At 41.1% G+C, this 12,360-nt stretch overlaps 4 protein-coding genes across 4 annotated transcripts in view; 1 reads left to right on the top strand and 3 right to left on the bottom strand.

Annotated features, from left to right (window-relative positions):
- The window catches only part of LOC116969026, a 573,861-nt gene that overhangs the window by 69,289 nt on the left and 492,212 nt on the right, over positions 1 to 12,360 (bottom strand). The window lies entirely within an intron of this gene.
- Positions 1 to 12,360, bottom strand: part of LOC116969039 (ribonuclease inhibitor-like) — a 451,987-nt gene that overhangs the window by 123,313 nt on the left and 316,314 nt on the right. The window lies entirely within an intron of this gene.
- LOC116969024 (zinc finger protein 432-like) overlaps positions 1 to 12,360 on the top strand; it is a gene marked incomplete at its 5' end in the record, with an annotated part of 120,078 nt that overhangs the window by 19,408 nt on the left and 88,310 nt on the right. The window lies entirely within an intron of this gene.
- LOC116969011 (histone-lysine N-methyltransferase PRDM9-like) overlaps positions 7,105 to 12,360 on the bottom strand; it is a 78,597-nt gene continuing 73,341 nt past the window's right edge. Inside the window, exons 4-5 of the mRNA XM_033015985.1 lie at positions 7,724 to 7,816; positions 7,105 to 7,143 (exon numbers count right to left, since the gene is read on the bottom strand). Of these exons, the coding sequence (XP_032871876.1) occupies positions 7,105 to 7,143; positions 7,724 to 7,816 (132 nt within the window). The remainder of the gene's footprint in view (positions 7,144 to 7,723; positions 7,817 to 12,360) is intronic.

Genomic DNA, 12,360 nt, shown 5'->3' with positions numbered 1-12,360 from the left:
AGTAAAATGCATGATATAAAGGTGAAGACTGGGGGTGGTGGAGTAACCTTCTGCAGTTGGAATGTAAAAGGAATTAATGAACCAATTAAAAGGGGAAAGGTGTTAGCTCAGTTGAACAGATTGAAGACAGATGTCATTCTCCTTCAAGAGACTCATCTTAAAAAAGATGCTCAACATAGATTAACAGCTAAATGGATTTCTAAGGTGTATCATTCTACATTTATTCATAAATCTAGAGGAGTTGCAATAATTATTCGCAAAGGTATACCTTTCATACAAAGTTCTATTATAGAGGATAAAGAAGGCAGATATGTAATAATTACAGGGGAATTATATTCAAAAAAGGTAATTTTAATGAATATATATGCCCCTAATTTTGATAATCCACTATTTTTTAAGAAAATATTTAATAATATTCCTATATCCACTCAACACAATTTAATAATTGGAGGTGATTTAAATTGTACTTTAGATAACTATCTAGATAGATCATCTGCAAAAAGGAAAGCTGCCTCGAAATCAAGTAAATTCATAAATGCTTTTATCAATACATCTAATATTAAAGACATCTGGAGGTTAGATAATCCATCCGGACGAGAATATTCTTTTTTCTCGCCCGTACATGGAACCTATTCGAGGATAGATTATTTTTTAATAGATTCTAAATTACTTCCTTTTACGTATGATGCAAAATATCATAATATTATCATCTCGGATCATGCGCCATTAACATTTAAGATAAAATTAAAAGATATATCTAATAAAACTACTACCTAGAGATTTAACCCTCAGATATTAAAGGACAATGACTGTTGTAAATATGTGATGGATCAGATTAAATTATTTTTTGAAACTAATGATAATCCTGAAACTTCTCCATCACTATTTTGGGACACATTTAAGGCATTCATGCGTGGCGCAATAATATCCGCACAAGCACATCTCAATAAAGAAAATCGAAAAATAGAACAAAATTTAGAAAATGAGATAAAACGTCTAGATAATGAAAATATAAAACAGCCTTCCAAAGAGTTAAGTAATAAAATTGCATCAGTAAAATATAGATTAAATAAAATATATTCTAATCAAGTGATTAAACTTTTTCAACAAACTAAGCAAGTGTATTTTGAATTTGGAGATAAGCCACAAAAATTACTAGCACGACAGCTTAGAAAATTAGAAGATGAGAAGATGATACACGGAATTAGATCTGAGTATGGAAATATATTAATTACTCCAAAAGATATTGATAGATTTTTACAATATTATAAAAATCTTTATTCGTCAAAACTAACAGGACAAACAGATAGTATGGAAATATTTTTACAAGAATGTCAAATCAATAGCTTAGATCAGGAAGGTAGAGAATTGTTAAATGCTGAAATAACAGTAAAAGACATTATAGAATCAATTAGTTCGCTAAAGAACGGAAAAGCAGCGGGCCCAGATGGCCTGAGTGCAGAATTTTATAAAAAATTTCAAGATCTGATTTCTCCAAGATTACAAATAATGTATAGATATGCATATGACCAAGGAAAATTACCAGAATCTCTAAATGAATCCACAATTACACTCATCCCTAAAGTAGATAAGGATTTGGAAGATCCTGGATCATATAGAGCAATTGCCCTTTTAAATACAGACCAAAAAATATTAACTAAGGTCTTATCTAGGAGATTAAGTTTAGTGATCTCTAAATTAATACATTATGATCAAACAGGTTTTATCCCAAAACGTTACTCATCCCATAATCTCAGACGTTTGTTTAATATTATATATTCAAAAAGAATACGAGATACGGAACTAGCGGTTATATCACTAGATGCAGAAAAAGCGTTTGATCAGGTGGAATGGATGTATTTATTTAATATAATGGAAAAGTTTCAATTGGGGGATAGATTTTGTAAATGGGTAAGAATTTTATACTCGAATCCTATGGCAAGAATTTTGACTAACCAAATTTTATCAGCCAAATTCAAACTCTCTAGGGGATGCAGACAGGGATGTCCGTTATCACCCTTATTGTTCGCATTGGTGATAGAACCATTGGCGGAAAAAATTAGATCTGAACCTGAAATATATGGCTATAATACTGATACAACAATTAATAAAATTTCTTTATATGCAGATGATGTTTTGATTTATATTACAAAACCGGAAATTAGTATTCCCAACCTGCTAAACATTATAACTAAGTTTGGTGCATTTTCTGGGTATAGGATTAATTGGGATAAAAGCGAGATTATGCCAATAACAGGAATAAATCTAAATACATTACAACAATACCCATTAAAAGTAGTTAAGACAAACTTAAATATTTAGGGATTAACGTAACTAAAACTCATAACTCATTAATAAAATCCAACTATCCTCAACTATTAGATAAACTTAGAAAAAATATTTTATATTGGAAAACACTTCCTATATCCATGATTGGTAGAATAAGTGCCATAAAGATGGTATTTCTACCACAGTTGTTATATTTGTTTCAGGCTATTCCTTTTTTTCTTCCGAAAACTTTAAAAAAAAAAATTGATAATATTGTCAATAGTTTTATTTGGGATTATAAAAATCACAGAATAAATAAAAAACATCTATGCAAAGCTAAGATAAATGGAGGATTAGCACTTCCAAACTTTTATATTATTTTTGGGCTGTTCAGATTAAGAATATGAATTTCTGGTGGGTAAATATGGATCATGAACCGACATGGTTAAATATAGAAAAGGAAGACTGTCTACCTTTCAATGTAGGTTCGATAATTTTTGCACCAACGGAAGTACAAAAAAAAAATTATAAAGACAACCTAATAATATATAATAATAGACGTATTTGGAAACAAATAGTTAAGACTCTACATTTGGATAATCTCTCATTTAGATTACCAATTATGAATAATCCATCGTTTAAACCTGCTATATTAGATGGGGGGTTTAAACAATGGGATGATTTAGGAATTACAAGGATAGAACACCTTTATAGAAAAGGAAAATTTCTTTTATTCCAGGAGCTACAAGATATTTATGGATTGTCTCCACAACATTTGTTTAGGTATTTACAAATTAGAGATTATATTAAATCCAATACACAAGATTACAAAAATAAAGAAGCAGGATTGTTAGACGAACTGTTTAATTTATATCCAAATACAGAAAAATTAATAGCCTATATATATAACATCATTTTGGATAAGGAGAATCCAATAACGGAAATATATCGTCAAGCATGGGAAAATGAAATGGGATTGGCTATAACAAAAGAAAACTGGGAAGAAAGTCTACAACGAATACACCGGTGTTCATTAAACGCCAGACATATACTGATACAATTTAAAGTATTATATAGGTTACATTATTCGAAAACTAAATTAAATAGTATTTTTCCGAATCTTTCCGCTATTTGTGATAAGTGCAAGAAAGCAGAGGCAAATTTAAAACATAGTTTCGTTACATGTCCTAAATTGAATTATTACTGGACAGAAATTTTTAAAGTTATTTCTGAAGTCATCAAAGTTAAATTGGACCCTAACCCAAAGCTAATAATATTTGGAATTCCGGATTTACATCTATCACTTACAGTAAATCAAAGAAATTTCTTTGATTACTGTTTGATAATTGGGAAAAAAATCATATTGAAATTTTGGAAGGGAACATTATCCCCCACAACCAAATGTGGGCAACAGAGATGATGGAGACGTTACATCTGGAAAGAATTAGATTTGTCCTATTGGACAAGTCTAATTCTTTTGAACAGATATGGTCTCCATATATACAGTATTTAGAGAAGTAGCTGTTCTTGGCAACACAGCTCGGCGTGCACCCTGCGGGATTTGGTGAGAAGAATTCATTTTTATATTGGAATTAACATATATCTTTATCGATAATATCACTTGTAGTAGTGTTATTAATAATACATATTGTGGTTTCTAAATTTCTTTTTTTTTTTTTTTTTTTTTTTTTTTTTTTTTTCGTTTCTCTTTTCTTTCTTATATATAATCAAATTATTATTTAATCACTCTCTTAATGATTTATAACTGTTCTATTCTTTCTCTATCATTATTTCTAAAAAAATAGTAGATAAGTATTACTAGTGTTTTACTTAATGCAAATTGAATTAATTTGATATAAAGTTGTTTGAAGCATTGTAATTGATTACCTTTAATAAAAAAATATATTAAAAAAAGAACCTGTTGGAATAATTTAATGGAATGATCTGAGTTGCATTTTGACAAAAAGGACAAATTCTCTGTAGAAACATGTCCTGTACCTTCTTCCCCCACTTCTTTCAGCAACTCCTCCAGTTTGGGGAGCAGGTGGTGCATTTTCACGAAACATTTCCATATCAGTTTACGGCCCTGCGGCTCTTTCTCAGTCACCATGTTGAGGAGAAGTGTGGAACCGGCCGCACGGCTTCCTCTCTTCGTGCGTTTGATGACTCGCTGTGAAGAGTGTAGAGACAAGTAGTTATAGAGCTGTACAACACGGAAACAGAACCCTCGGCCAACCTTGGCGATGGATTCACTGGAGTCACAGTGCCTTAAGTGGTAGAGTGATAGAACAATATACCACAGGGAGACAGGCTATTCAGCCCACATTGTCCATGCCAACCAAGTTACAATTGTAAGCCAGGGCCATTTGCCTGCATTTGGCCTACAGCCTCATACGCCCCTCCTATCCACTCATCAGTCTGAATGTACTTTGATATCCCTAATGTTATCCGCTTTTCCAGCTTCCTCTGGCATTGTGTTCCAGATATGGACTGCTCTCCAAGTAAACCTGTTGTCCCCGGATCCCACCTACATTTCTCCCATCTCCCCTCAAGCCTGCACCCTCCAGTTTGTGGATCACCAGTGCTGTGCGGGATATTCTTTGTGACTGCGCCGTACTGAGTTGTAATTACAGAGAGCAGCACAGCACAAGAATTTGTGCAGGAAACATTTCAGTATCGGCTGAAGTTACCCACTCATCCAATCCTCTCCCTACCTTGTACTCTTGCTCACTGAAATATCTCTCGTATGCTAGAACGAAGACGACATTCTCCACCGCCTCTTGAATCGCCTCTTCCAGCCTCTGGCGGTAATGATTTGTCAAATCCAGCAGCTGTGAATCATCACACCTTTCCAGGAGCTCCATCAGCGAAGACATTGGAGGAGCTGTGATGAATCAAAATAATGGAATTCTCAAGTGTTGTCTGTTTTCCTCCACCCATAGCTGTCACCACCCCCACTCTGCTAAAAGGCAGACCACATGACGGATATGAGGCGCTCCGATCAGCGGGTTGCTGTCAGGCCACGAGCCGGATCTACCCGCACCCTGCACGGAGGGAGGGAGACCCGGCTGTGATCCTCGACTTGCCCTGACAATGGTCCCCAAGCTGTTGCTGTAACTTATACCCTGCGGCATCTAAACAATGCGCTAACTCACAACAATTGTCCCTCTCCCACTGTTCAATCCCACGGGTGCATTCTCTTCTTGATTCTGGAAGGACACAATGTCGACACAATTTGACAGAATACACCGTTGCGACATTAAACGCGACTTATTCTCACACTTTAGCTTTAGCATTCAGAGTTCAGAGGCACAGTATACAAACAGGCTCTTCGGCCCAGCGAGTCCATGCCAATCATCAATCGATCACCCGCTCACACTAGTTTTAAGTTATCTCACGTTCTGCATATTAGCAGCACATTTACAGAGGACAATTGATGTTCATGCCAGCATGCCATAGGGATGTGGGAGGAAACACACGCTGTCATAGGAAAAACATGCAAACTCCACACAAACTGGCCATGGTTAGAATCGAACCTTAGCCTCCGGAGCCGTGAGCCAGCGGTTCTACCAGCTGCACTACTGTGCCCACACTTATTATTGTCACATGTACTGAGAAACAGCGAAAATATTGTGTTTGCATGCTGTCCAATCTAATCAGGTAATACTATACATAAATATGGCCAAGCCAAGCACAAGTACAGCAGGTAGAGTGTAGAGAGTGCTGAATATAGTTTTCTCAGCATGTAGCGATACAGTTCCAGAGAAAACATCCAACATCCGCTATGAAATAGTTTGTAAAAATAAGACTGTGTCCCCACAGGCCACAACTCACCAATGGAAGGATCTTTCAGTAGACTGATAACATCATAATAAGAATGCACAAGATTCACAGCAACGTGGTTCTATACATTCAGAACCAGTTAACTGAGAAGGCACAGAAACATAGAAAATAGGTGCAGGAGTAGGCCATTCAGCCCTTCGAACCTGAACTGCCATTCAATATGATCATGGCTGATCATCCAACACAGTATCCTGTACCTGCGTTCTCTCCATACTCCCTGATCCCTTTAGCCACAAGGGCCACATCTAACTCCCTCTTAAATATAGCCAATGAACTGGCCTCAACTACCTTCTGTGGCAGATAATTCCACAGATTCACCACTCTCTGTGTGAAAAATGTTTTCCTCATCTCGGTCCTAAAAGATTTCCCCCTTATCCTTAAACTGTGACCCCTCGTTCTGGACTTCCACAACATCGGGAACAATCTTCCTGCATCTAGCCTGTCCAACCCCTTAAGAATTTTGTACGTTTCTATAAGAGCCCCCCTCAATCTTCTAAATTCTAGCGAGTACAAACCGAGTCTATCCAGTCTTTCTTCATATGAAAGTCCTGACATCCCAGGAATCAGTCTGGTGAACCTTCTCTGTAGTCCCTCTATGGCAAGAAAGTCCTTCCTCAGATTAGGAGACCAAACTGTACGCAATCCTCCAGGTGTAGTCTCACCTAGACCCTGTACAACTGCAGTAGAAACTCCCTGCTCGTATACTCAAATCCTTTTGCTATGAATGCTAAGATACCATTCGCCTTCTTCACTGCTTGCTGCACCTGCATGCCTACTTTTAATGACTGGTGTACCATGACACCCAGGTCTCGTTGCATCTCCCCCTTTCCTAATCGGCCACCATTCAGATAATAGTCTACTTTCCTGTTTTTGCCACCAAAGTGGATAGCCTCACATTTATCCACATTGTACTGCATCTGCCATGCATTTGCCCACTCACCCAGCCTATCCAAGTCACCTTGCAGCCTCCAAGAGAGAGGGTTGTTCTTCTGGCTAGGGGTCTGTGGGAACACTGGGGTGCACAGTTTTAAGCTGAAAGGGGTGGAATTCAAAGGAGATGTGCGGGTGAAGTTGTTTATACACAGAGGATGGTGGGTGCCTGGAACGCGCTGCCAGGTGTGGTGGTTGGGGCATATACCATCGTGGTATTGTAGCTTTTTGATATGCAGGGAATAGGGAAATATGGATTGTATGAAGGCAGTGGAGATGAGTTTCATTTGTCCCGAGTGCCCTCCCCCACGGGTGGCCAAAGAGGTCGGCAGTCAGACACGAGATGTACCCCCAGGCCCACAGCCAGCACAGAGAAACAGCCCTAAACTCAGCTCAACTCTGCCTGTCCTGCCAGGTGAACCTGCCTAGACTTGCGGGAAATATGGAAATATGGCCAGCGTGGAGAAGCAGCGCTGGCGTCCCATCAGTCCAGTCAGGGCTGTAGTTAACCCGGCGAGACAGGCAGAGTTGAGCTGGATTTAGCGCTGGATTGAGCCTCCGAAGTCTCGCGCGTGTGAGTATGCCGCCAAAAAATTGTGTCCCCCGTCCCCTCCATGTTTTGATAGCGAGTTCCGCTCTTGATTGTTGGGACATTTATATCTGACGTAATTCTACAACACACCGTCGTCTGTCCTCGTTGTCGAGGCCACTGGATCTCCTCCCTGGTCCGCTCCATCAGCCATGATGGTGACTGCTGTTCACACGTTCCGCTGCTCTGTAATAAACAGATTAAAAGCCGGTATTAGACAACAATTGCAAGGAGCAGGACAATACTTTCAGCTGATGACATCACACGCTGTACAGCGTGTAGGAAGGAACCGCAGATGTTGGTTTAAATCACAGATAGACACAAAATGCTGGAGTAACTCAGTGGAACAAGCAGCACCTCTGGAGAGAAGGTTGTTTTTTTAAAACGGGTGACGTTTCAGGTCAAGACCCTTCTTCAGACTGATTCAGTCCATCCAACACATGCTTGTCTTATCAATAAATCAACCCCCTAAATTAATGGAACAAATATACATTGGAGACGGCACAAATGGCAAAGTATCTTTCCAGGAAATAAGATGGGGGAACACGTAGTCTGGGTAGCTCTGGAAATTAGGTTTATTTGGATTAGCTTGTCTAGTCCTTTTATAATTTTATATGTTTCTATAAGATTCCCCCCCCCCCCCCCCCCACATCCTTCCAAACTCCAGTGAATACAAGCCTAGTCTTTACAGTCTTTCCTCGTATGACAGTCCCGCCATCCCAGGGATCAATCTGGTGAACCTACGCTGCACTGCCTCAATCACAAGGATGTCCTTCCTCAAATTAGGAGACCAAAACTGTACACAATACTCCAGATGTGGTCTCACCAGAGCCCTATACAACTGCAAAAGAACCTCTCTACTCCTATACTGAAACCAAGACCAAAGAGATGGTGGTTAAGTTTGGCATGTCCAAGCTCCCCCTTCAGCCGGTTAACATTGCAGGGATGGACATTGAGGTGGTGCAGACATATAAATATCTGGAAGTGCATCTGGATAACAAACTGTGTAATATGTGCTTTAAGAATTTCACTGTACAGTTACATATTGGACTACTGAACTGGTGAACAAACATCTGTTCCTCTCAGCACTCAGCTCTCCAACTGATTCATCCTTAACAAACAGGGATTATCCCTTGCTATCTTGCAGACATTCTCTATTAACGTGGCTGAAAGATACAATTCAGCATTAAATGGTCCTGAACTATCCCAGCTGTGGACAGGTGATCTCTCCCTACCTTTAAACAACCTCTAGCATCTAAATCAAACGTATTTGTTTATCTAACTGCTGTGTGTGATCTGGTCAAGTACAAATGACTAGCATTTGTTACCAATGTAATAAAGACAATGTGTATTTACTTTATTGATTAAATTAGTGAATGCAGAAAACAGTGGAAGTGCAATGTTGGATGATCCATTATCAGAGCTGGGACTGTAATCAAATGCTGATCAAACTGCTGAGTGTTTCCAGTATGTTTCTCTTTTTCATTCAGATCTTCTGGAAGAGCAATATTTTTAAAAAATGTCCATGCCCAAAAAAACGGCTGTGAAAGTCACACATCATCCTACAGTGGTCAATAGATTTGTGCAAATATCATATTTCAAGTCACATACCCAATAGTCAGTCCCAACTCATTTGAATAATGAAATGAGAATTGAAATGTACAAAACGCATTCTGTGTTGCAAATCTGAAATCTTCAAAGTATCCTTTCCTTTTACTATCATTCTGCTGCAATTTCTCCTGGGATCACTCAGTCCCTCGGCCTACTCAACATAAATGTTCATGCATGTAGTACATCCGTCAAAGAGAATGCCTACAAGTCCTTGGTCAGGTTCAAATCGGTGTATTGTGGAGCCGTATGGGATCCTTTCAACAACAAGATCACCCTGGAGAAAGTACAACGCCGGGCAGCCCGCTTTGTATGTAATGACCACAAGCACAAATCAAACCTGAATAATATGCCGACTTCTCTTGGATGGGATACCCTAGAGCTCCGCAAACTCGGGCTAAGACTTATTGCAATTTACAAGCAGATTCACAAAATCACACCATCAAACCTCCCGTCACCCCAGATCACCAACTGCCATGAAACAAGACAAAATAACGGTCCCTACATCATCGACTGGCTAAATTTCAATAAACTTTAGTACCAATGTTCCCTTTACACAAGGACAATAAGGGAATGGACGCAACACACGTGCTGCTCCCGATGTTAAGTCATTTAAAAAGGGGATTGAGCAACTAGAACTCCTCAACTTGGTGAAAAAGGCCCACTTCAAAATGTAATCACTACTCTACTCACTCCGACCTGCGCCCGATAACCACTGATGAGGTGTTTACGCAGTGGTCAACTAGAACTAGAACCAGTCTTATCTGTGACCACAGGGCGAAAAAAATGTGCGACTCTCCGTACAGACGGCTCAGAAAGGCCTTTACTCTGGTAATTGAGGACGTTTCATCAGCAAAAATATCTGAAAGCGGAAATGACAAGCTGACAGTTTCATTATGAAATAGTTCCCATTTAGTAAGTGTAAAACAAACTGGGACATTTGCTTTGACTCCAGCAGACTGCTCGGCTCATTCAACACATCAAGTGTTGGTTACAACTTTATACAAGTGTGTGTGTAATGGATGTGCAGCATGAATCTCCACCAACACATCCAATGACAAAACGCAGCAGCAGCTGTTGCTCAACATGACTTTTCTGCTTCAAACTATCACTGGGACACATTTACTCACAATACATTCAATGTGTTGCTGACAGACACGAGAAAATCACATTCAATGGGGGAATTTAACCCAAGTCTCTCCACAAGATTAGACCCGTCTACTGGGGAGCGGCAGACAAAATACTCACCAATGGATGGATGTCAATCTGCTGTCCTCGCTCGTACACAAAAATGCTGGAGACACTCAGCAGGTACAGCAGCATCTATGGGGCGAAGGAAATAGGCAACGTTTCGGGCCGAAACCCTTCTACAATCTGCTGTCCTCGCTCCCCGGCCCGGAGTCTCCCCGCCCGCCCTGGCTGCCAGTAGTTAAGATGGCCGCCTATGGCCTCACTCACATTGACTTCAATGGGAGACTGCCAGTAGCTAAGATGGCGGCATATGGCTTCACCCCTATTGACTTCAATGGAGCCGTCCACTGGGGAGCGGCGGACAAAATACTCACCGATGTCAGTCTGCTGTCGTCGCTCCCCTCAGCGGCCCTGAGTTTCCCCGCCCGCCCGCCGGGACAGTGGGGCCCTGCTTCCGACAGCGGGACCCCGCTCCCCCTGCCTGGACAGTGGAGCCCTCCCCTCCCCTCCCCTCCCCTCTCCTCTCCTCTCCTCCCCTCCCCTCTCCTCTCCTCTCCTCTCCTCTCCTCTCCTCCCCTCCCCTCTCCTCTCCTCTCCTCCCCTCTCCTCTCCTCTCCTCTCCTCCCCTCCCCTCCCCTCCCCTCTCCCCTCCCCTCCCCGCCTCTCCCCTCCCCTCCCCTCCCCGCCTCTCCCCTCCCCGCCTCTCCACTCTGCCCCAGCCCGTGGACTCCCTCTCTTCTCTGTTCACCCGCCGCTGCAACCAAAGATCTTATCTTTGGCTGCAACAGGTCGGTCGGCAGGAAGGAAGCGACGCCCATCCGGTGACTTGCCAGTTTGTGCACATGCGCATTGCGTCATCATGGCGGGAAGGAAATTAAACAAACCCACAGATGCTGCAGGTCTAAACTCCAACCTACAGATGCTGCAGGTCTAAACTCAAACCCACAGATGCTGCAGGTCTAAACTCAAACCCACAGATGCTGCAGGTCTAAATTCAAACCCACCGATGCTGCAGGTCTAAACTCAAACCCACAGATGCTGCAGGTCTAAACTCAAACCCACAGATGCTGCAGGTCTGAAATCAAACCGGATAACACAACCTCAAGTTCCCATTTAGGTTACACACCACCGTCTAGTTTAAAATCTCGATGAGTCCAAATGGTGAACTCTCTCCCCCAACAGGTCCTGTCACACATGTCATGGGTGGAATTGGCTGCTCACAACTTCTGCTCAAATAAAACGAATGCTGTTCCGACACGTAAACACAACTCAAACATTTACCTCACATTTCTAATTCCAAGTAAGGTTACAATTGGCAAAGTCACGGGCAGTTAGGTGGTTAATTGGAATAAGTCTGGAAATTATTAACTGTATTTGGAACATTGATAAATGATTGGAAAGGCTAAATTTCATGGAAGCATCAATTGAGGTGTATAGAGTAATTAGATGAGGGATGAAAGGAGGAGGTGCAGTTTAGCACGGTGATACAGGAATTAGCTGAAAGATTGTAGACCTGGTGAAACGTTTCTCCCACCACAGGATCAGTACAGATCTGGAACTCATAGAAACATAGAAACATATAAAATAGGTGCAGGAGTAGAGGCCATTCGGCCCTTCGAGCCTGCACCGCCATTCAATATGATCATGGCTGATCATCCAACTCAGTGTCCCATCCCTGCCGTCTCTCCATACGCCCTGATCCCTTTAGCCACAAGGGCCACATCTAACTCCCTCTTAAATATAGCCAATGAACTGTGGCCTCAACTACCTTCTGTGGCAGAGAATTCCACAGCTAAAATTACCTTTGAAGAAACGTTTACACCACAATGTGTGCTTGAAGACTGGTTACCAGAAGGTGGGATCTGACCGATGAACTCTTGCACAACCGGCAAAGACACTGTGCGTCAAATAATTGGCTTCCTCTGTCCTCA

The sequence above is a fragment of the Amblyraja radiata genome (assembly GCF_010909765.2).
Source record: "Amblyraja radiata isolate CabotCenter1 chromosome 42 unlocalized genomic scaffold, sAmbRad1.1.pri SUPER_42_unloc_2, whole genome shotgun sequence".
Lineage (NCBI taxonomy): Eukaryota > Metazoa > Chordata > Chondrichthyes > Rajiformes > Rajidae > Amblyraja > Amblyraja radiata.
Note: the sequence above shows the minus strand (reverse complement) of the source record. Positions and strands in the feature narration are given on the sequence as shown.